Below are 23,031 nucleotides of genomic sequence, written 5' to 3' on the forward strand. Positions count from 1 at the left end.
GTTACGATACTGCTGAGAAGGGTTATATCGATCAGAAACGTTACGATACTGCTGAGAAGGGTTATATCGATCAGAAACGTTACGATACTGCTGAGAAGGGTTATATCGATCAGAAACGTTACGATACTGCTGAGAAGGGTTATATCGATCAGAAACGTTACGATACTGCTGAGAAGGGTTATATCGATCAGAAACGTTACGATACTGCTGAGAAGGGTTTATATCGATCACTGCTGAGAAGGGTTAGGGTTATATCGATCAGAAACGTTACGATACTGCTGAGAAGGGTTAGGGTTATATCGATCAGAAACATTACGAACGTTACGATACTGCTGAGAAGGGTTATATCGTTACGATATCAGAAACGTTACGTTATACTCAGAAACGTTACGATACTGCTGAGAAGGGTTAGGGTTATATCGATCAGAAACGTTACGATACTGCTGAGAAGGGTTAGGGTTATATCGATCAGAAACGTTACGATACTGCTGAGAAGGGAAGGGTTATATCGATCAGAAACGTTACGATACTGCTGAGAAGGGTTAGGGTTATATCGATCAGAAACATTACGATACTGCTGAGAAGGGTTATATCGATCAGAAACGTTCCGATACTGCTGAGAAGGGTTAGGGTTATATCGATCAAAACGTTACGATACTGCTGAGAAGGGTTAGGGTTATATCGATCAGAAACGTTACGATACTGCTGAGAAGGGTTAGGGTTATATCGATCAGAAACGTTGCGATACTGCTGAGAAGGGTTATATCGATCAGAAACGTTACGATACTGCTGAGAAGGGTTATATCGATCAGAAACGTTGCGATACTGCTGAGAAGGGTTATATCGATCAGAAACGTTACGATACTGCTGAGAAGGGTTATATCGATCAGAAACGTTACGATACTGCTGAGAAGGGTTATATCGATCAGAAACGTTACGATACTGCTGAGAAGGGTTATATCGATCAGAAACGTTACGATACTGCTGAGAAGGGTTATATCGATCAGAAACGTTACGATACTGTAAACTACATGAGTTTCAAATATGGAAATATAAAGTGCACATTTGGACTCACGGGTGTGTGGTTTGCTTGTATGACATCAAAGCATTATTTATTATAATCCTAAACGCCTCATCTTTCCGAACATGTCGACTCCTCACGATTTACAGCATTTATCTCACTCAAACAACAACAAATGTGCAAACGTAGCCCAATTAGCGGGAGGGATGGGGGCATCTTCTTGTTGCGGGCTGTGCTCAAGTTAACGGCTGTCAGTCAAAACCCATACAGAGCTGTGAAGCGGAGACCCAGAGCTCTGAAGTCAGGTATAGCATGTTACTGTACAGCCACTTGGTTCCAATTCAGGCGCTTATCAATGACAAAATCTGCCATTTTGAAGCCGTATACGGGATGACAGGGGCTGTGAGTGGATTGGGCTACGAGCTTGGTCCATCTGAGACCGCAGCAAATCAAATCCCAGAATGTGAATGGGATCAGATTTACAGCTGAAAGGATATAGGGAGGTAGAGTGCATTGAAAGGTTGTCTGACCGGTAATAGGAGTTACTGGATGCATCTTTGAGGTAATAGGAAGATTATGGCCACATTGATGTTTATAAAAAAAAAAAAATTGGAAAGCCTTTTATCATGTGGATATATTTTGAGACTGATATAAAAAATAAATAAAACATTCTTAAGCAATCGTCTCACGTTACTCTACTAAGAGGAACAAGCAAAGTTAACCTCGCCTTCTCTCTCTCTTTCTGTTCACAATCTCCCCACCTATCCATCTAGATACTAGCTAGCATTGAAGACATTTCAACAGCAAGGCTACCAATATCCACAGTAGCAGATTATATCCACTATTATCACTACATTATATTGATATCCACGACATCGGTGATACCCCAAATCCCCCAAAAACTAAATGATACTTTGTGATAATCTGATAGTGATAGCTTGTGTCTGTTGTGAGGTGCTACCACAGTACTGAAATATAATAAGGCCTCGTCATTTCCTGTTAATAAAGACACTGGCCAGTGTTAGGGGACCGACCTGTAGACAGGCCACTCCTATCCCCACAGCTCCGATGATCAGCAGGTGGTCAGCCAGGAACTGCTCCAGCTTGGTGATGCAGCCACCCTGTGGGGCAAAGGTTACAGGTCAGGGGTCAAATCACTTCACACACACACACACACACACACACAAACACACACACACAAGCACGCATGATGCACACGTATACATTATGAACACACACACACAGACACACCTGATTGGTGTAGTCAGTGTCTATCATATTTGGATCAAACCAATGCTTTTAAATCCTTGAGGGGGTGTGAACAAGGATAATTAAAATTGAGCTATGCTCTTCATTTACCATAGTATATTTATCAACCCTACCCTCTCCAGCTTTTTCTATGTCTGTCTCCAAATTGCTGCGTTAATTGTGTGTGTGTGTGATACAGAATTACACTGCAGAGAACAAACTACAGTAAGATAAAGGACTTGGGCAGTGTAAAGATATTTTAAGATAATACACAACACAGAGGGCTAAAGGTCAAGAGGGAATTAACCATGAATGGAAATAGTGTTTTTTCTGTAATAGGGAATGAATGATCAATGGGTCAGAGACATGGGAGGAATTTGTCTATACATTGAGCCTGAAATAGGATACTTGTTATTTGGCCAGTGGCCCAGTTTATTTGCAAGGAATTCTAATTGGTCAACCCCAGGCTAGGGTTGGGTTATAAATTACATCCTGTCTCTTTGTTCTGTGGAGAGAATCACTGAGGACAGGGAATAATGAACATCTACCTCTCAGCATAACATCTAGATTTTTCCTCTTTGAATAAACCTATTTTTCTCCCCCTGATTTGCTTTGGGGTCTGTGTTATTGAAGAGTAACATCAACTGCTAACAGGCAGCCTGAGAGAAGTAGAGAGAACAGTGGGATTTATTAGGCCTCTCTCAGGAGGCTCCTTCTCTGACCACACACACACACACACACACACACACACACACACACACACACACACACACACACACACACATACACACCACTCAGATGTGGGTAGAGGGGGCATTGAGGAGCCATGGCTGAATGGAGTGCACGGACACGTCCATGTGCAGTCACCTCCGTACATCCAGTGTCATACTGTTTTACCAAAGAGCTTTGACCAAGTAGGTTGTTTTAAGCCATGTTGTGAGTCACAGTTATGAGGACATCTCGGCTTCCTAGACAAGTGAAAACACATTGACGAGCACATTTTCAACCCAAGTGTTTTCCGAGTGTGTGGGGAGCTGTCAACCACAGCTGACTCCCTAAATGCACAGTAAATATTTCAGTTCCACCCATATAAACTTTGTTTAATTATAAAGAGATTTTATCAAAGTTTCACTCCTCTGAACTGGAGTGACATTGACAAGTGGAATGATGATAGCGGGAACGAAGGAGCGAGACGTGTGTGTGTGTGTGAGTGTGTGAAAGAGAGAAACAAGCACAGACTTCTCCTGCTTGTCACAGATAAAAGCGAAAGGAGCATCTCAAATATTGTATGAAATATTCTCCGAGCTCTTACACTCTCAGCCCTTACTGATAAGAAAGCCTGTCAAGTAGAGAAAAGTTGTTGGCTAAAGTGACTTTCCAAACCAGAGTATTTGACTGCTTCAGTTTCATTGACAGAATAAGAAAGGAGACAGTTGAGCTCTGAGGGACATATCATCTGTCTGTCCCCATTTCAGACATTAGAAATCATTTGATGCCCAATATAACCATCTGGTCCTGAAATATTCATCAATTGTTCCATGTCGAGATCCATTCATTTTTTTTGAAAGATTTATTTGAAGGAATATTTTAGGATCCAACTTGAATTGCATTGATCCATTAAATATGAACAAATGGTTAGATCTGAAATCATGATGGACCGTTCCATTCCACTGACAGTGCTGGACTCTGCTGTCATCGATATGAAATAGAATGACAACATAACACATTTTTACCGTGAAAGAGTCGAGTTATGACATCCTAAAGTCTGCTGGAACCCATTTGGCACATATTTGCTGTTGAATGATGATTTTCCAATGGTCCCACCCACCTCAGTCTTGTAGATGTTGGAGGGGTGGTCTCTGCGGCCACAGAGGGTGGTGATGGTCTTACAGCAGCTGTCCGGGACCACCCTGCCCTCCGACACAGCCGAGGTCATGTACACACTATGCAGCCAATCAAATGAGTTGTTGCTGCCACAGCACTTGAACTGACCAACAGAAGAAGAAAAGTGGAATTGTGTTTATCATTAGCTACACTTAGTTGATGTCTGAAAACCATCACATCTAATTCAAATCAATCAACAACAAAATGAAGAGGCAGAAAAAACACATCACAAAAAACATTTGTAAACCAAGTAGTCATAACTACGTATTACAGACTGCATTGACATCTTGCATCATACTGTACCCATATAGTGGATGTGACCTCGCATATGATTAACATTGAACCTCACATGCTTCAAGGTGAAAAGGGATGATTGTGTGTGTGTGTGTGTGTGTGTGTGTGTGTGTGTGTGTGTGTGTGTGTGTGTGTGTGTGTGTGTGTGTGTGTGTGTGTGTGTGTGTGTGTGTAACAACTATGTACCATAACTAGTATCAACCAGCTTTACCACTGGCGCTCCTGTCCCTTCAAGAAAAACTAAGCAAAGGCTAATGGGAGATTGAGTCCATACATCCTGCTGTAGTCTGTCCACAGCCAGGGTGATGGCCTCTTTCCCTGGCTGGGCGTAGTTCTCTGTCATGGTCTCATTCAGGTGCTGCTTCAGCTCCTCACTGAGCTAGGGGAGGGAGGGAAGGGGGAGAGAGAGAGAGAGAGAGAGAGAGAGAGAGAGAGAGAGAACACCTCAGTTAGAGTGGCAGAGGAGAGTGAAGTGGGGTTGCCTTGCTTGTGTGATCAGGGCTCAGGATTGAGCTCTGTCTGGAGATCAGGGCTCAGGGTTGAGATCTGTCTGGAGATCAGGGCTCAGGGTTGAGCTCTGTCTGGAGATCAGGGCTCAGGGTTGAGGTTTGTCTGGAGATCAGGGCTCAGAGTTGAGGTCTGTCTGGAGATCAGGGCTCAGAGTTGAGGTCTGTCTGGAGATCAGGGCTCAGAGTTGAGGTCTGCCTGGAGATCAGGGCTCAGAGTTTAGGTCTGTCTGGAAATCAGGGCTCAGGGTTGAGCTCTGTCTGGAGATCAGGGCTCAGGTTTGTGCTCTGTCTGGATATCAGGGCTCAGGGTTGAGCTCTGTCTGGAGATCAGGGCTCAGGGTTGAGCTCTGTCTGGAGATCAGGGCTCAGGGTTGAGCTCTGTCTGGAGATCAGGGCTCAAGGTTGAGCTCTGTCTGGAGATCAGGGCTAAGGGTTGTGCTCTGTCTGGAGATCAGGGCTAAGGGTTGTGCTCTGTCTGGAGATCAGGGCTCAGGGTTGTGCTCTGTCTGGAGATCAGGGCTCAGGGTTGTGCTCTGTCTGGAGATCAGGGCTCAGGGTTGAGCTCTGTCTGGAGATCAGGGCTCCAGATACATGGTCTTTACACAGGTATCATACACACACCAGGTAAGCATGCACACACATGGCCGCTCAAATGCAATGGAGATAGTCCCAGAACTGCACTCCAGACTCAATGAATAGATGTATTTAAAAAGAAAACAAATACAGGGGGGGGGGGGGGGGGGTACACAAGAGGATAAAAGATGAAGGTGGAGAAGTAGTCACTCACCCTCTGGTAATACACGTAGGCCAGGACTCCTGCCACCAGCTCTATGAGAAAGATCAATAACAGACAGCAGAAATACTGGAGAGACAGAGAGACAGAGAGACAGAGAGATCAGTCTTAACACAGTTCAGTTCAACACTTACAGGCAAAACTCTCTCTTGAATATAAGACAAAATGCAGCATTAACTGCATGTCTCTGTTTAGAACAGTCTCACTTAACATCTTTACCAACACTCACTCTCAGACTCCTACCAAAAGTCACTCAGTTATTGTGACAATGCAGATATAAAATGTTCCATCAAGTGTCTTTGTATTGTCACGCACCCGCATTCCCAAAGCTGACAGAGAGAACGAAAAAAGACCAGAGGAATAGAGAGCAATATGACAGACTATGCAGAATAAGGAGAAATGAATTTTGGGGTGTGAGATGTCTGTCATATTTCTCCTTGCAGAGAAAGAGAGGGGGGAATAGGGAGCGAACAGTGTAGAGGGGGGGATACATTTAATATTTGAGAGAGAGAGAGAGCAAGAGAGAGAGAAAAATAAAAGCGAGAGAGGTTTTGATTTCTGACACAGACAGCTAAATGTACTGAGAACTAAGAGAGACATAAAACACCACTATCTCATGAGGGAACAACAATGAACAGAACACCACAAACCCTGCAACACCTCCAAACCAGTCCTCAGTAAAAAAAACTGCAACACCTATAAACTAATAGTTAAAACCCTACAACACCTCCAAACCAGTCCTCAGTAAATAACCCTGCAACACCTCCAAACCAGTCCTCAGTAAATAACCCTGCAACACCTATAAACTAATAGTTAAAACCTTGCAACACCTCCAAACCAGTCCTCAGTAAATAACCCTGCAACACCTCCAAACCAGTCCTCAGTAAATAACCCTGCAACACCTCCAAACCAGTCCTCAGTAAATAACCCTGCAACACCTCCAAACCAGTCCTCACTAAAAAAAAAACTGCAACACCTCCAAACCAGTCCTCAGTAAATAACCCTGCAACACCTCCAAACCAGTCCTCAGTAAAAAAAAAAAACCTGCAACACCTATAAACTAATAGTTAAAACCCTGCAACACCTCCAAACCAGTCCTCAGTAAAAAAAACTGCAACACCTATAAACTAATAGTTAAAACCCTGCAACACCTCCAAACCAGTCCTCAGTAAAAAAAAAACTGCAACAACTATAAACTAATAGTTAAAACCCTGCAACACCTCCAAACCAGTCCTCAGTAAAAAAAAAAACTGCAACACCTCCAAACCAGTCCTCAGTAAAAAAAAAAAAACTGCAACACCTCCAAACCAGTCCTCAGTAAATAACCCTGCAACACCTCCAAACCAGTCTTCAGTAAAAAAAAACTGCAACACCTCCAAACCAGTCCTCAGTAAAAAAAAAACTGCAACACCTCCAAACCAGTCCTCAGTAAAAAAAAAACTGCAACACCTCCAAACCAGTCCTCGGTAAATAACCCTGCAACACCTCCAAACCAGTCCTCACTAAAAAAAAAACTGCAACACCTCCAAACTAATAGTAAAAAACTAAGCAACACCTCCAAACTAATAGTAAAAAACTAAGCAACACCTCCAAACTAATAGTAAAAAAACAGCAACACCTCCAAACTAATAGTAAAAAACCCTGCAACACCTCCAAACGAATAGTAAGAAACCAAGCAACACCTCTAAAATAATAGTAAAAAACCCAGCAACACCTCTAAACTAATAGTAAGAAACCAAGCAACACCTCCAAACGAATAGTAGAAAACCCTGCAACACCTCCAAACTAATAGTAAGAAACCCAGCAACACCTCCAAACTAATAGTAAGAAACCCAGCAACACCTCCAAACTAATAGTAAGAAACCAAGCAACACCTCCAAACTAATAGTAAAAAACCCTGCAACACCTCTAAACTAATAGTAAGAAACCCAGCAACACCTCCAAACTAATAGTAAGAAACCATGCAACACCTCTAAACTAATAGTAAGAAACCCAGCAACACCTCCAAACTAATAGTAAGAAACCCAGCAACACCTCCAAACGAATAGTAACAAACCCTGCAACACCTCTAAACTAATAGTAAGAAACCCAGCAACACCTCCAAACTAATAGTAAGAAACCCAGCAACACCTCCAAACTAATAGTAAAAAACCCTGCAACACCTCCAAACTAATAGTAAAAAACCCAGCAACACCTCCAAACTAATAGTAAGAACCCCTGCAACACCTCTAAACTAATAGTAAGAAACCCTACAACACCTCCAAACTAATAGTAAAAATCCCAGCAACACCTCCAAACTAATAGTAAGAAACCCTGCAACACCTCCAAACTAATAGTAAGAAACCAAGCAACACCTCTAAACTAATAGTAAAAAACCCAGCAACACCTCCAAACTAATAGTAAGAAACCCTGCAACACCTCTAAACTAATAGTAAGAAACCAAGCAACACCTCCAAACTAATAGTAAAAAACCCAGCAACACCTCCAAACTAATAGTAAAAAAACCAAGCAACACCTCCAAACTAATAGTAAGAAACCCTGCAACACCTCTAAACTAATAGTAAAAAACCAAGCAACACCTCCAAACTAATAGTAAAAAACCAAGCAACACCTCCAAACTAATAGTAAAAAACCAAGCAACACCTCCAAACTAATAGTAAAAAACCAAGCAACACCTCCAAACTAATAGTAAAAAACCCAGCAACACCTCCAAACTAATAGTAAGAAACCCAGCAACACCTCCAAACTAATAGTAAGAAACCCAGCAACACCTCCAAACTAATAGTAAAAAACCAAGCAACACCTCCAAACTAATAGTAAAAAACCAAGCAACACCTCCAAACTAATAGTAAGAAACCAAGCAACACCTCTAAACTAATAGTATAAAAACCCAGCAACACCTCCAAACTAATAGTAAGAAACCCAGCAACACCTCTAAACGAATAGTAAGAAACCCAGCAACACCTCCAAACTAATAGTAAGAAACCCTGCAACACCTCCAAACTAATAGTAAGAAACCAAGCAACACCTCTAAACTAATAGTATAAAAACCCAGCAATACCTCCAAACTAATAGTAAGAAACCCTGCAACACCTCCAAACTAATAGTAAGAAACCAAGCAACACCTCTAAACTAATAGTAAAAAACCAAGCAACACCTCCAAACTAATAGTAAAAAACCAAGCAACACCTCCAAACTAATAGTAAGAAACCCTGCAACACCTCTAAACTAATAGTAAGAAACCCAGCAACACCTCCAAACTAATAGTAAAAAACCAAGCAACACCTCCAAACTAATAGTAAAAAACCAGCAACACCTCCAAACTAATATTAAGAAACCCAGCAACACCTCCAAACTAATAGTAAGAAACCCTGCAACACCTCCAAACTAATAGTAAAAAACCAAGCAACACCTCCAAACTAATAGTAAGAAACCAAGCAACACCTCTAAACTAATAGTAAAAACCCAGCAACACCTCTAAACTAATAGTAAAAAACCAAGCAACACCTCCAAACTAATAGTAAGAAACCCTGCAACACCTCTAAACTAATAGTAAAAAACCCAGCAACACCTCCAAACTAATAGTAAGAAACCCAGCAACACCTCCAAACTAATAGTAAGAAACCCTGCAAAACCTCCGAACTAATAGTAAGAAACCAAGCAACACCTCTAAACTAATAGTATAAAAACCCTGCAACACCTCCAAACTAATAGTAAGAAACCCAGCAACACTTCCAAACTAATAGTAAGAAACCCTGCAACACCTCCAAACTAATAGTAAGAAACCAAGCAACACCTCTAAACTAATAGTAAAAAACCCTGCAACACCTCTAAACTAATAGTAAGAAACCCTGCAACACCTCTAAACTAATAGTAAGAAACCCTGCAACACCTCTAAACGAATAGTAAGAAACCCTGCAACACCTCTAAACTAATAGTAAGAAACCCAGCAACACCTCCAAACTAATAGTAAGAAACCCAGCAACACCTCCAAACTAATAGTGAAAAACCCTGCAACACCTCTAAACTAATAGTAAAAACCCAGCAACACCTCTAAACTAATAGTAAAAAACCCAGCAACACCTCTAAACTAATAGTAAAAAACCCAGCAACACCTCCAAACTAATAGTAAAAAACCCTGCAACACCTCCAAACTAATAGTAAAAAACCCTGCAACACCTCCAAACTAATAGTAAGAAACCAAGCAACACCTCCAAACTAATAGTAAGAAACCAAGCAACACCTCTAAACTAATAGTAAAAAACCCAGCAACACCTCCAAACTAATAGTAAGAAACCCTGCAACACCTCCAAACTAATAGTAAAAAACCAAGCAACACCTCCAAACTAATAGTAAAAAAACAAGCAACACCTCCAAACTAATAGTAAGAAACCCTGCAACACCTCCAAACTAATAGTAAGAAACCAAGCGACACCTCTAAACTAATAGTAAAAAACCCTGCAACACCTCTAAACTAATAGTAAGAAACCAAGCAACACCTCCAAACTAATAGTAAGAAACCAAGCAACACCTCTAAACTAATAGTAAGAAACCCTGCAACACCTCCAAACTAATAGTAAGAAACCCTGCAACACCTCCAAACTAATAGTAAGAAACCAAGCAACACCTCTAAACTAATAGTAAAAAACCCAGCAACACCTCCAAACTAATAGTAAGAAACCCAGCAACACCTCCAAACTAATAGTAAGAAACCCTGCAACACCTCCAAACTAATAGTAAGAAACCAAGCAACACCTCTAAACTAATAGTATAAAAACCCTGCAACACCTCCAAACTAATAGTAAGAAACCAAGCAACACCTCTAAACTAATAGTATAAAAACCCAGCAACACCTCCAAACTAATAGTAAGAAACCCAGCAACACCTCCAAACTAATAGTAAGAAACCCTGCAACACCTCCAAACTAATAGTAAGAAACCAAGCAACACCTCTAAACTAATAGTAAAAAACCCTGCAACACCTCTAAACTAATAGTAAGAAACCAAGCAACACCTCCAAACTAATAGTAAGAAACCAAGCAACACCTCTAAACTAATAGTAAGAAACCCAAGCAACACCTCTAAACTAATAGTAAAAAACCAAGCAACACCTCTAAACTAATAGTAAAAAACCCTGCAACACCTCCAAACTAATAGTAAGAAACCCTGCAACACCTCTAAACTAATAGTAAGAAACCAAGCAACACCTCCAAACTAATAGTAAAAAACCCAGCAACACCTCCAAACTAATAGTAAAAAAACCAAGCAACACCTCCAAACTAATAGTAAAAAACCAAGAAACACCTCCAAACTAATAGTAAGAAACCCAGCAACACCTCCAAACTAATAGTAAGAAACCCTGCAACACCTCCAAACTAATAGTAAGAAACCAAGCAACACCTCTAAACTAATAGTAAAAAACCCAGCAACACCTCCAAACTAATAGTAAGAAACCCAGCAACACTGCAACACCTCCAAACTAATAGTAAGAAACCAAGCAACACCTCTAAACTAATAGTATAAAAACCCTGCAACACCTCCAAACTAATAGTAAGAAACCAAGCAACACCTCTAAACTAATAGTATAAAAACCCAGCAACACCTCCAAACTAATAGTAAGAAACCCAGCAACACCTCCAAACTAATAGTAAGAAACCCTGCAACACCTCCAAACTAATAGTAAGAAACCAAGCAACACCTCTAAACTAATAGTAAAAAACCAAGCAACACCTCTAAACTAATAGTAAGAAACCAAGCAACACCTCTAAACTAATAGTAAGAAACCTCCAAGTAAGAAACCAAGCAACACCTCTAAACTAATAGTAAGAAACCAAGCAACACCTCTAAACTAAGTAAAAAACCCTGCAACACCTCTAAACTAATATAAAAAACCCAGCAACACCTCCTAAGAAACCAAGCAACACCTCCAAACTAATATAGCAACACCTCCAAACTAAAGTAAAAAAACCAAGCAACACCTCTAAACTAATAGTAGAAACACCTCCAAACTAATAGTAAGAAACCCAGCAACACCTCCAAACTAATAGTAAGAAACCCTGCAACACCTCCAAACTAATAGTAAGAAACCAAGCAACACCTCAAACTAACAGTATAAAAACCCTGCAACACCTAACTAATAATAAGAAAACCCTGCAACACCTCCAAACTAATAGTAAGAAACCAAGCAACACCTCTAAACTAATAGTAAAAAACCCTGCAACACCTCTAAACTAATAGTAAGAAACCCTGCAACACCTCTAAACTAATAGTAAGAAACCCTGCAACACCTCTAAACTAATAGTAAGAAACCCTGCAACACCTCTAAACTAATAGTAAGAAACCCAGCAACACCTCCAAACTAATAGTAAGAAACCCAGCAACACCTCCAAACTAATAGTGAAAAACCCTGCAACACCTCTAAACTAATAGTAAAAACCCAGCAACACCTCTAAACTAATAGTAAAAAACCCAGCAACACCTCCAAACTAATAGTAAAAAACCCTGCAACACCTCCAAACTAATAGTAAAAAACCCTGCAACACCTCCAAACTAATAGTAAAAAACCCTGCAACACCTCCAAACTAATAGTAAGAAACCAAGCAACACCTCCAAACTAATAGTAAGAAACCAAGCAACACCTCTAAACTAATAGTAAAAAACCCAGCAACACCTCCAAACTAATAGTAAGAAACCCTGCAACACCTCCAAACTAATAGTAAGAAACCAAGCAACACCTCCAAACCAATAGTAAAAAAGCAACACCTCCAAACTAAGCAACACCTCCAAACTGCAACACCTCCAAACTAGTAAAAAACCCAGCAACATCTCCAAACTAATAGTAAGAAACCAAGCAACACCTCCTAATAGTATAAAAACCCTGCAACACCTCCAAACTAATAGTAAGAAACCAAGCAACACCTCTAAACTAATAGTAAGAAACCCTGCTACACACATCCAAACTAATAGTAAGAAACCAAGCAACACCTCTAAACTAATAGTAAAAAACCAAGCAACACCTCTAAACTAATAGTAAGAAACCAAGCAACACCTCTAAACTAATAGTAAGAAACCAAGCAACACCTCTAAACTAATAGTAAGAAACCAAGCAACACCTCTAAACTAATAGTAAGAAACCAAGCAACACCTCTAAACTAATAGTAAAAAACCCTGCAACACCTCTAAACTAATAGTAAAAAACCCAGCAACACCTCTAAACTAATAGTAAGAAACCAAGCAACACCTCCAAACTAATAGTAAAAAACCCAGCAACACCTCCAAACTAATAGTAAAAAAACCAAGCAACACCTCTAAACTAATAGTAAAAAACCAAGCAACACCTCCAAACTAATAGTAAGAAACCCAGCAACACCTCCAAACTAATAGTAAGAAACCCTGCAACACCTCCAAACTAATAGTAAGAAACCAAGCAACACCTCTAAACTAACAGTATAAAAACCCTGCAACACCTCCAAACTAATAATAAGAAACCCAGCAACACTTCCAAACTAATAGTAAGAAACCCTGCAACACCTCCAAACTAATAGTAAGAAACCAAGCAACACCTCTAAACTAATAGTAAAAAACCCTGCAACACCTCTAAACTAATAGTAAGAAACCCTGCAACACCTCTAAACTAATAGTAAGAAACCCTGAAACCTCTAAACTAATAGTAAGAAACCCTGCAACACCTCTAAACTAATAGTAAGAAACCCAGCAACACCTCCAAACTAATAGTAAGAAACCCAGCAACACCTCCAAACTAATAGTGAAAAAAACACCTCTAAACTAATAGTAAAAACCCAGCAACACCTCTAAACTAATAGTAAAAACCCAGCAACACCTCTAAACTAATAGTAAGAAACCCAGCAACACCTCCAAACTAATAGTAAAAAACCCAGCAACACCTCCAAACTAATAGTAAAAAACCCTGCAACACCTCCAAACTAATAGTAAGAAACCAAGCAACACCTCCAAACTAATAGTAAGAAACCAAGCAACACCTCTAAACTAATAGTAAAAAACCCAGCAACACCTCCAAACTAATAGTAAGAAACCCTGCAACACCTCTAAACTAATAGTAAGAAACCAAGCAACACCTCCAAACCAATAGTAAAAAACCCAGCAACACCTCCAAACTAATAGTAAGAAACCCTGCAACACCTCCAAACTAATAGTAAAAAACCAAGCAACACCTCCAAACTAATAGTAAAAAACCAAGCAACACCTCCAAACTAATAGTAAGAAACCCTGCAACACCTCCAAACTAATAGTAAGAAACCAAGCAACACCTCTAAACTAATAGTAAAAAACCCTGCAACACCTCTAAACTAATAGTAAGAAACCTCCCTGCAACACCTCTAAACTAATAGTAAGAAACCCTGCAACACCTCCAAACTAATAGTAAGAAACCCTGCAACACCTCTAAACTAATAGTAAGAAACCAAGCAACACCTCAAAACTAATAGTAAGAAACCCAGCAACACCTCCAAACTAATAGTAAGAAACCCAGCAACACCTCCAAACTAATAGTGAAAAACCCTGCAACACCTCTAAACTAATAGTAAAAACCCAGCAACACCTCTAAACTAATAGTAAAAACCCAGCAACACCTCCAAACTAATAGTAAAAAACCCTGCAACACCTCCAAACTAATAGTAAAAAACCCTGCAACACCTCCAAACTAATAGTAAGAAACCAAGCAACACCTCCAAACTAATAGTAAGAAACCAAGCAACACCTCTAAACTAATAGTAAAAAACCCAGCAACACCTCCAAACTAATAGTAAGAAACCCTGCAACACCTCTAAACTAATAGTAAGAAACCAAGCAACACCTCCAAACTAATAGTAAAAAACCCAGCAACATCTCCAAACTAATAGTAAGAAACCCAGCAACACCTCTAAACTAATAGTAAAAAACCCTGCAACACCTCTAAACTAATAGTAAGAAACCAAGCAACACCTCCAAACTAATAGTAAGAAACCAAGCAACACCTCTAAACTAATAGTAAGAAACCCTGCAACACCTCCAAACTAATAGTAAGAAACCCTGCAACACCTCCAAACTAATAGTAAGAAACCAAGCAACACCTCTAAACTAATAGTAAAAAACCCAGCAACACCTCCAAACTAATAGTAAGAAACCCAGCAACACCTCCAAACTAATAGTAAGAAACCCTGCAACACCTCCAAACTAATAGTAAGAAACCAAGCAACACCTCTAAACTAATAGTATAAAAACCCTGCAACACCTCCAAACTAATAGTAAGAAACCAAGCAACACCTCTAAACTAATAGTATAAAAACCCAGCAACACCTCCAAACTAATAGTAAGAAACCCAGCAACACCTCCAAACTAATAGTAAAAACCAAGCAACACCTCCAAACTAATAGTAAGAAACCAAGCAACACCTCTAAACTAATAGTAAGAAACCAAGCAACACCTCTAAACTAATAGTAAGAAACCAAGCAACACCTCTAAACTAATAGTAAGAAACCAAGCAACACCTCTAAACTAATAGTAAAAAACCCTGCAACACCTCTAAACTAATAGTAAAAAACCCAGCAACACCTCTAAACTAATAGTAAGAAACCAAGCAACACCTCCAAACTAATAGTAAAAAACCCAGCAACACCTCCAAACTAATAGTAAAAAAACCAAGCAACACCTCTAAACTAATAGTAAAAAACCAAGCAACACCTCCAAACTAATAGTAAAAAACCCAGCAACACCTCTAAACTAATAGTAAAAAACCCTGCAACACCTCCAAACTAATAGTAAAAAACCCTGCAACACCTCTAAACTAATAGTAAGAAACCCAGCAACACCTCCAAACTAATAGTAAGAAACCAAGCAACACCTCTAAACTAATAGTAAAAAAACCAAGCAACACCTCTAAACTAATAGTAAGAAACCCTACAACACCTCTAAACTAATAGTAAAAAAACCAAGCAACACCTCCAAACTAATAGTAAGAAACCCTACAACACCTCTAAACTAATAGCAAGAAACCCTGCAACACCTCTAAACTAATATCAAAAAAAACCTACAACACCTCCAAACTAATAGTAAGAAACCCTGCAACACCTCCAAACTAATACTCAGTAAAAAAAAACATAACACCTCCAAACCAGTACATTCAGTACTTTGTTCAGTGGAGCAACAAAACACCAGAAAACAACAGCAATATTGACAGAATCAAAAAGCTTTGATCCAGGGATGAGCTACTGTATGATTATGTTGATATAGAGCTGAAATACAGGCTTCATGGGAGACAGAATACAGGTAAGACTTTCTTTGAGTCACTTCTGGATAATTAATAATAATACTAATAACTCATTTAAACTACCTTTCAATAATGAGTTATATATGATGCACTGGAGGCATACATACATTTATATTCACTCATACATCAGCCATTATGAATGAATCAAGTGTTATAATGCATTGTACCACCAATGTCCATCCAACACATTCCTAAAAGGAGCTATGAGCTGTTATGGATTTTTTTCCAGCAATGCTTATAAAGGCTACGTTACGGGGTGATATAACTAAGGTACTATAAATGAATCTACTGTGGATGTTTCATAGAAATCGTTGCCACAGAATGCAACATTTATAGAAAAACACTTTGTTAAAACAAAACCATCATTAGTATGCTACTGGAGAAGAGAGGACATCACACAAGTTTCAGTGACCTTATTAGCACCTTATTAGCCAATTAGTCTGGAAGATATCAATATGTGTATTTTATCAATGAGAAATGGGGGTGGCTGGGGGATAGGCGGTTCCAACCAACCATTATCTGCTGTGTAAAATCTTCTTCTGTATCATTGTGACATAACACTGTTTGGATTTAACAGCAGAGTATGTAAATGGTGAGAATGTTTCACCCACACACACACACAACCACACACACACACAACCACACACACACACACACAGCCACACACACACACACACACAACCACACACACACAAAGCAACAATGGACTAACAAGACGGGTAGTTGAGCTTTTTAGAGAGCTATACACACACGCACATTCATGCACATTCACACACACACTCCCACACGTACACACACACACACACCAAGGCTAATTAGGCACACCTGTTGTAGAGGCGGGACACAAAGCGTGTGGCGTGCAGCATGGCGCTCAAGGCCATCACCGGGAGACAGATGCTCATTCCCAGCCTGGCACTGATGTGACGCGTGGAGGTGAGGAAAAACAAAGCTATGCCAAAACCATTGTTTGTCACACACACACACACACACACACACACACACACACACACACACAGATGCAGGGGAGCCTTCATTTAGGAGACCATAGTCTATAACAGAGTTAAAGCAGCCATTTCCTCTTTACCTTGCAGGCTACTGGCGTGTCTTTGGCATCATTAAATTGAAGACTGTTATTTTATCAAATCAATTCTCTGCAATTATTATTACGTGATTAAACTAATCATGTAAATGTAATTAACTAGGAAGTCAGGGCACCAAGGAAAATCTTCAGATTACAAAGTTATAATTTTTCTAATATAACTTTTCCGATATTTTAATATCTGATCAATTAGTCTTCTAATTAATGAATTGTTCTTTACCTCACGTTAGCCTCATTCCAAACGCCGTAAATTGTTGGCTATCTGCATGAACCCAGTCTTCACTATGAGTCATCCATACACCAATTGTCTTAATCATTTATTTACTAACTAAATAATCACAGAAATGCATAACAAACAAACAAAAGTAGATATGGTTACAAGGAAATGATCGAGGATGTGCCCTAGTGGGCTAAACCGATATGACGGTTTGGTAGACAAAGGGACTGAGAAGGCCGGGAAAGACAAAACACACTACACAGTTGATAATTATAATAATTGAAATGCTAATCCTTTGCACATGAACGCTCACTCATTCGGGAATAATTGCAATCAGTATATATATTTACGCTCAGTGTGTCTTCATGATCTCTGTTGGAATCGTCCGTCTTTCTGTTGGAAAGTTCATCTGAACTTCTCTTTGCGTCCCTGGAGTCTTCGTGGTTAGAATGGGTACTTCAGAGTTCCATTCAGAAATGTTCTTATAGAATAGATGTTTTGCCGGTTGTCGGTCTTCGCATTCAATGGTACATAATTCCTAGCTGCAGACTAGTAATTAGTATTGAAGAGTTGCTCTTATTCTGTCGGTACTGATAGTCTCAGAGTTTAACCACGTGGTATAGTTAAGAATTCAGCAACCATTACAACCTTAGCATGTCCTGAGGTTTTTCTGGTCTCTACTCAAACCTTAGCTCCCTCAACTGACCGAGGTAGGCATGGTCTAAAGAGGATTGCTCCAGGTGGGGGTTGTATTCAGAACTGTGGAAAAGCTGTCCCATGACGCCAGATCGATGTCTGTGCTCATGGGGGAGGGCCAATGACTTAGTGAAACTTTAAACAGAAATACAATTCTCTCACATTAAAGGTTTAAAATCACAATACACCACTTCACAAATAGTTTCATCTTTACTCATTCATTTTATACAATAATTAGATGCAAGCCTCAGAACAGAGGCTACTGTATAAACAGAGTTATGGTAATGTCGCTGTATTGTCTTTCCTGAGGTCACAATCATAAAACAAAATGGACCGGTCGTAGCTGGATTCTCCACCGACCGTTTCCACATTCTCCAAAACATGGATATTGTTCAGTTCTCAAGTCCTGTGATGTAGAAGAAGTTCATTTGTTCTACTGTGAAACTCTCTCTCTCTATACTGCCTGGCCATGAGGAGAGTCTCCTCTAGGAATGTACGACCTGAGATAACAGAACCTGGGTGTAAGAGGGAGAGGGGGGGAAGGCACTCGCTATACCCAAAGAGGGCCATGTCATGACACTACACACACACGTGCACCCGCATAGCCACACGCACAAGCACACACACATCATCAACAAACACAGTGTGTGTGTGTGGTAATGCCAGAATGTTGGTTATGGCAGATGGAGGAATGTGGGAGGTGTATTATTACACACCACACTAAAGCTAATTCCTAACAGCCATTGTTGATTGGCAATAACATTGAATTATATTGTATTCTACACAAACACAGACACAGACACACAAACACATCTCTCTTTCATACAACCCCACAGCCATAGTGATCTGATGAACACCAACTCTTCACTCAAGCCTCTCCTTTAAACACACACTCACACTAACCCCACAACCAAAACACACCCTCCACCAGTGTTGGTAAAAGTACTCAATTCTTATACTTGAGTAAAAGTAATGATAGCTTAATAGAAAATGACTCAAGTAAAAGTGAAAGTCACCCAGTAAAATACTACTTGAGTAAAAGTCTAACAGTATTTAGTTTTAAACATGCTTAAGTATCAAAAGTAAAAGTATAAATCATTTAAAATTCCTTATATTAAGCAAACCAGGCAGCAAACCAGGCAGCAAACCAGGCAGCAAACCAGACGGCACCATTTTCTCGTTTTTTTTTATTTACGAATAGCCAGGGGCACACTCCAGCACTCAGACACAATTTACAAATGAAGCATGTGTGTTTAGTGAGTCCCCCAGATTAGAGGCAGTAGGATGACCAGGGATGATCTCTTGATACGTGTGTGAATTGGACTGTTTTCCTGTCCTGCTTGCTAAGCATGTAAAAGTACTTTTGGATGTCAGGTAAAATGTAAGGACTAAAAAGTACATTATTTTATTTTGGAATGTAGTGGAGTAAAAGTAAAAGTTGTCAAATATAAATAGTACAGTACAGATACCCCAAAAAACGACTTAAGTAGTACTTTAAAGTATTTTTCCTTAAGTACTTTATACCACTGCCCTCCACCACCCAAAGCCCCCTCTCCCCCCTCCATCAGTTTCATGTATGACTACTAATGCCTGACTATAACCAATCCTGCTGCAGTAGCAGAGTTAGTGGCTCACCTCCGGCCTGTTCCTCTCCTGCCTGGCCTGTCTCTTTAAAACAACGAGGACAGTATTGTCAGCTCATTTGTCAGCTCCCAGCGTACACACACACACACACACACATGCTCGCGAGCACACGCACAAGAGAAAGACACAAGTGGAGTTGTGAGAGCAGGGGTGCAGGGAAGGAGCGTCAGGTACAGGGACGTTTCAAAGGAAACCGGTATCTGGGGTAAAGGAAAGTATACAATGTAGCCAAAAGTGATGAGTGCAACCAAGGTGAGTTTGAATTGGAACAAGCTAAACGGATGTTCTAAATGAACATTCCCTTAAGGAGAACAGAGTGCAGATAGCTCCATTCTCCTTGTTTCATTGTGCGCTCTCATTTCACCTACAGTATATAACCAGCCCCTTTCTTATGCAAACACCAACACTACCATTAAAGAGATATCACACACAAACTACAGCATTAGTTAGTATCTTACCCTGAAAGTTATCTATGAGCCATACACTACTTTCAATATAATGCATCTAACTAATGTTGTAATATGTGAAAACTATCCCTTTAATCAACATAAACATTTCGAAGACCCAGGGGCCTTCCAGATATCCAGAAAGCCTGGGGCCTAGAGTAGTCACCCTGCCCAAGGAGGGCTCCCTCACCGTGGACAGGCAGCTCCTCTGCTCCCTGATGACGGCGCAGCAGCCCAGGAAGCCCGTGACCATGACCAGGGCCCCGGCCAGGATGAGGATGTAGGCGGACACGGCGAAGGTGCTGGAGGCCAGCAGGCTCAGGTAATCACTCTTGTCTATCAGGGTCCAAATGCCCACGCCCATCACCGCCGCTCCACCAACCTGAGGAGAGAGACAGGTTGAGGTCATGTGTTCCCATATGTTTGTTTTGGCTTTACATGTTTCATGCCAATCTAATTGAATTAAATTGAATTGAGGAAGAGAAAGAGAGAGAGAGTAGGAACAGTGACAGGAGGGGTGTGAGGGGGGAGAGTGTTGGCTGTCAACAAGTGAGTCAGAGAGGGAAAGGGGAGACAAACAAAGACAAAGAGAGGGAGAAAGAGAGATAGAAAAACAAAGAGGGAGAAAGAGAGACAGAAAAACAAAGAGGGAGAAAGAGAGACAGAAAAACAAAGAGGGAGAAAGAGAGATAGAAAAACAAAGAGGGAGAAAGAGAGATAGAAAAACAAAGAGGGAGAAAGAGAGATAGAAAAACAAAGAGGGAGAAAGAGAGACAGAAAAACAAAGAGGGAGAAAGAGAGACAGAAAAACAAAGAGGAGGATGACAGAGAGAGAGAGAGAGAGAGAGAGAGAGAGAGAGAGAGAGAGAGAGAGAGAGAGAGAGAGAGAACGCAGTGTCAATAAAGTGAGTCAGAGAGGAAGGGGATATGCACAAAAACAGTGAGAGAAAAAGAAAGGAAGAGAAAGAGAGAGAGAGAAAGGAAGAGAAAGAGAGAGAGAAAGGAAGAGAAAAAGAGAGAGAGAAAGGAAGAAAAAAGAGAGAGAAAGGAAGAGAAAGAGAGAGAGAAAGGAAGAGAAAAGAGAGAGAGAAAGGAAGAGAAAGAGAGAGAGAGAAAGGAAGAGAAAAAGAGAGAAATGAATAGAAATAGAGAGAGAAAGGAAGAGAAAGAGAGAGAGAGGAAGGAAGAGAAAGAGAGAGAGAAAGGAAGAGAAATGGGAGAAAGGAATAGAAAGAGAGAGAGAAAGGAAGAGAAAGAGAGAGAGAAAGGAAGAGAAAAAGAGAGAGAAAGGAAGAGAAAGAGAGAGAGAAAGGAAGAGAAAGAGAGAGAGAAAGGAATAGAAAGAGAGAGAAAGGAAGAGAAAAAGAGAGAAAGGAAGAGAAAGAGAGAGAGAAAGGAAGAGAAAAAGAGAGAGAGAAAGGAAGAGAAAGAGAGAGAGAAAGGAAGAGAAAAAGAGAGAGAAAGGAAGAGAAAATGAGAAAGAGAAATGTAGAGAAATGGAGAGAGAAAGGAAGAGAAAGAGAGAGAGAAAGGAAGAGAAAAGGAGAGAGAGAAAGGAAGAGAAAAGGAGAGAGAAAGGAATAGAAAGAGAAAGGAAGAGAGAAAGAGAGAGAAAGGAAGCGAAAAAGAGAGAAAAAAAGAGAGAGCGAAAGGAAGAGAGCTGAGTGACAAAAAAGGAGAGAGAGCCAAACAGAGCCAGAGTGGAGTGATTTGTTTCCATTAACAATGGTGGCCACATCAGAGGGGTGACGTGGCGATGCCATTCATCTGTTTTCCCATCTCTGTCATCTATGACACACCCGGACGTGCAGGAAATCCCAGGGAGAGTTGCTCCTATTCAGCCTTCCATCCCTTTCCTCCTCCTCTACACGCCAAGCCCCTGCTCCCAAACAACAAGCACTGCTGCTACAGATGTAGGATCTTAATGTGATCCCCCTGTTGCAGAACTTCTCTGCAATGCAGGAAATGTCAAACATGAAGCGTATTTTAGGTTTAAAAAGGCTTCTGACGTTTGTCATTTCCACTGGAAAATGTATCAACCCCTATAAAAATGTCCATTAATTATAATTCGCATAATAACACATTTCCTGTTGCTGCAGGATTATTGGATTATTTTCCTTCTGTAGCAAACTGGCTCAAATTCAGATCTGACATCTGTAGTACTAAAACAACATGCCATGGGAAAAGGTGATTGTTTAAAGGAATGGGCAACCCTGGAGTATTAGTAGGTAGTATCTTTGGGTGCAGAGTTACAATACAGAGAAACAGGGAGGCTGGGGCTGTGGCCGTTGGGGAAAGTGGGAGGTATTACTGTTACGCAATGTGGGGTTTGAAGGGAAGTCGTTAGGTTAGTGTGAAATGTAAAGCGAGAGCGGCAGGGTAGCCTAGTGGTTAGAGCGTTGGACTAGTAAGGTTGCAAGTTCAAACCCCCGAGCTGACAAGGTACAAATCTGTCGTTCTGCCCCTGAACAGGCAGTTAACCCACTGTTCCTAGGCCGTCATTGAAAATAAGAATTTGTTCTTAACTGACTTGCCTAGTTAAATAAAGGTAAAATAAAAAATAAAAATATAAAAGAGAACCTGTTTGAATCTGATCCCTTACTCTGTAGACAGAGAACAACTGTTTTCAGGCCCAGCAGAACATAGCTTTAATAGTTAACTGTGTTATTAAACATTAAACGTACACCAGCTGCCAGGGACCAGGTTTGATCCACAGCCCATCGGTTCAACACCGACAGGCCATAAATATTAGAGTACACTGGGCCAAGTCCATTTCTTTGCGCTCCTAAATGTAATCTCCCATTTCTCTGTCATGTTTTTTTTCTCTGTGTCACTCTGTTTCCTCACCGTAACTCTCTCCCTCTGTGTCTCTTTTTCCTCACCGTAACTCTCTCCC

General features: G+C 40.4%; 1 protein-coding gene across 1 annotated transcript; it reads right to left on the reverse strand.

Annotated features, from left to right (window-relative positions):
• Positions 1-2,055: 2,055 nt before the first annotated feature.
• On the reverse strand, positions 2,056-20,551 carry LOC139400324 (tetraspanin-11-like; the record flags this gene model as incomplete). Its single annotated transcript, XM_071145292.1, has 5 exons — positions 20,326-20,551; positions 5,744-5,818; positions 4,722-4,826; positions 4,098-4,256; positions 2,056-2,142 (listed from the first exon to the last, which is right to left on the reverse strand). Coding segments are annotated over exons 1-5 (645 nt in total), but the record flags the coding sequence as incomplete, so codon positions are not given.
• Positions 20,552-23,031: the final 2,480 nt, after the last annotated feature.

The sequence above is a fragment of the Oncorhynchus clarkii genome, unplaced genomic scaffold, assembly GCF_045791955.1.
Source record: "Oncorhynchus clarkii lewisi isolate Uvic-CL-2024 unplaced genomic scaffold, UVic_Ocla_1.0 unplaced_contig_2420_pilon_pilon, whole genome shotgun sequence".
Classification (NCBI taxonomy): Eukaryota; Metazoa; Chordata; class Actinopteri; order Salmoniformes; family Salmonidae; genus Oncorhynchus; species Oncorhynchus clarkii.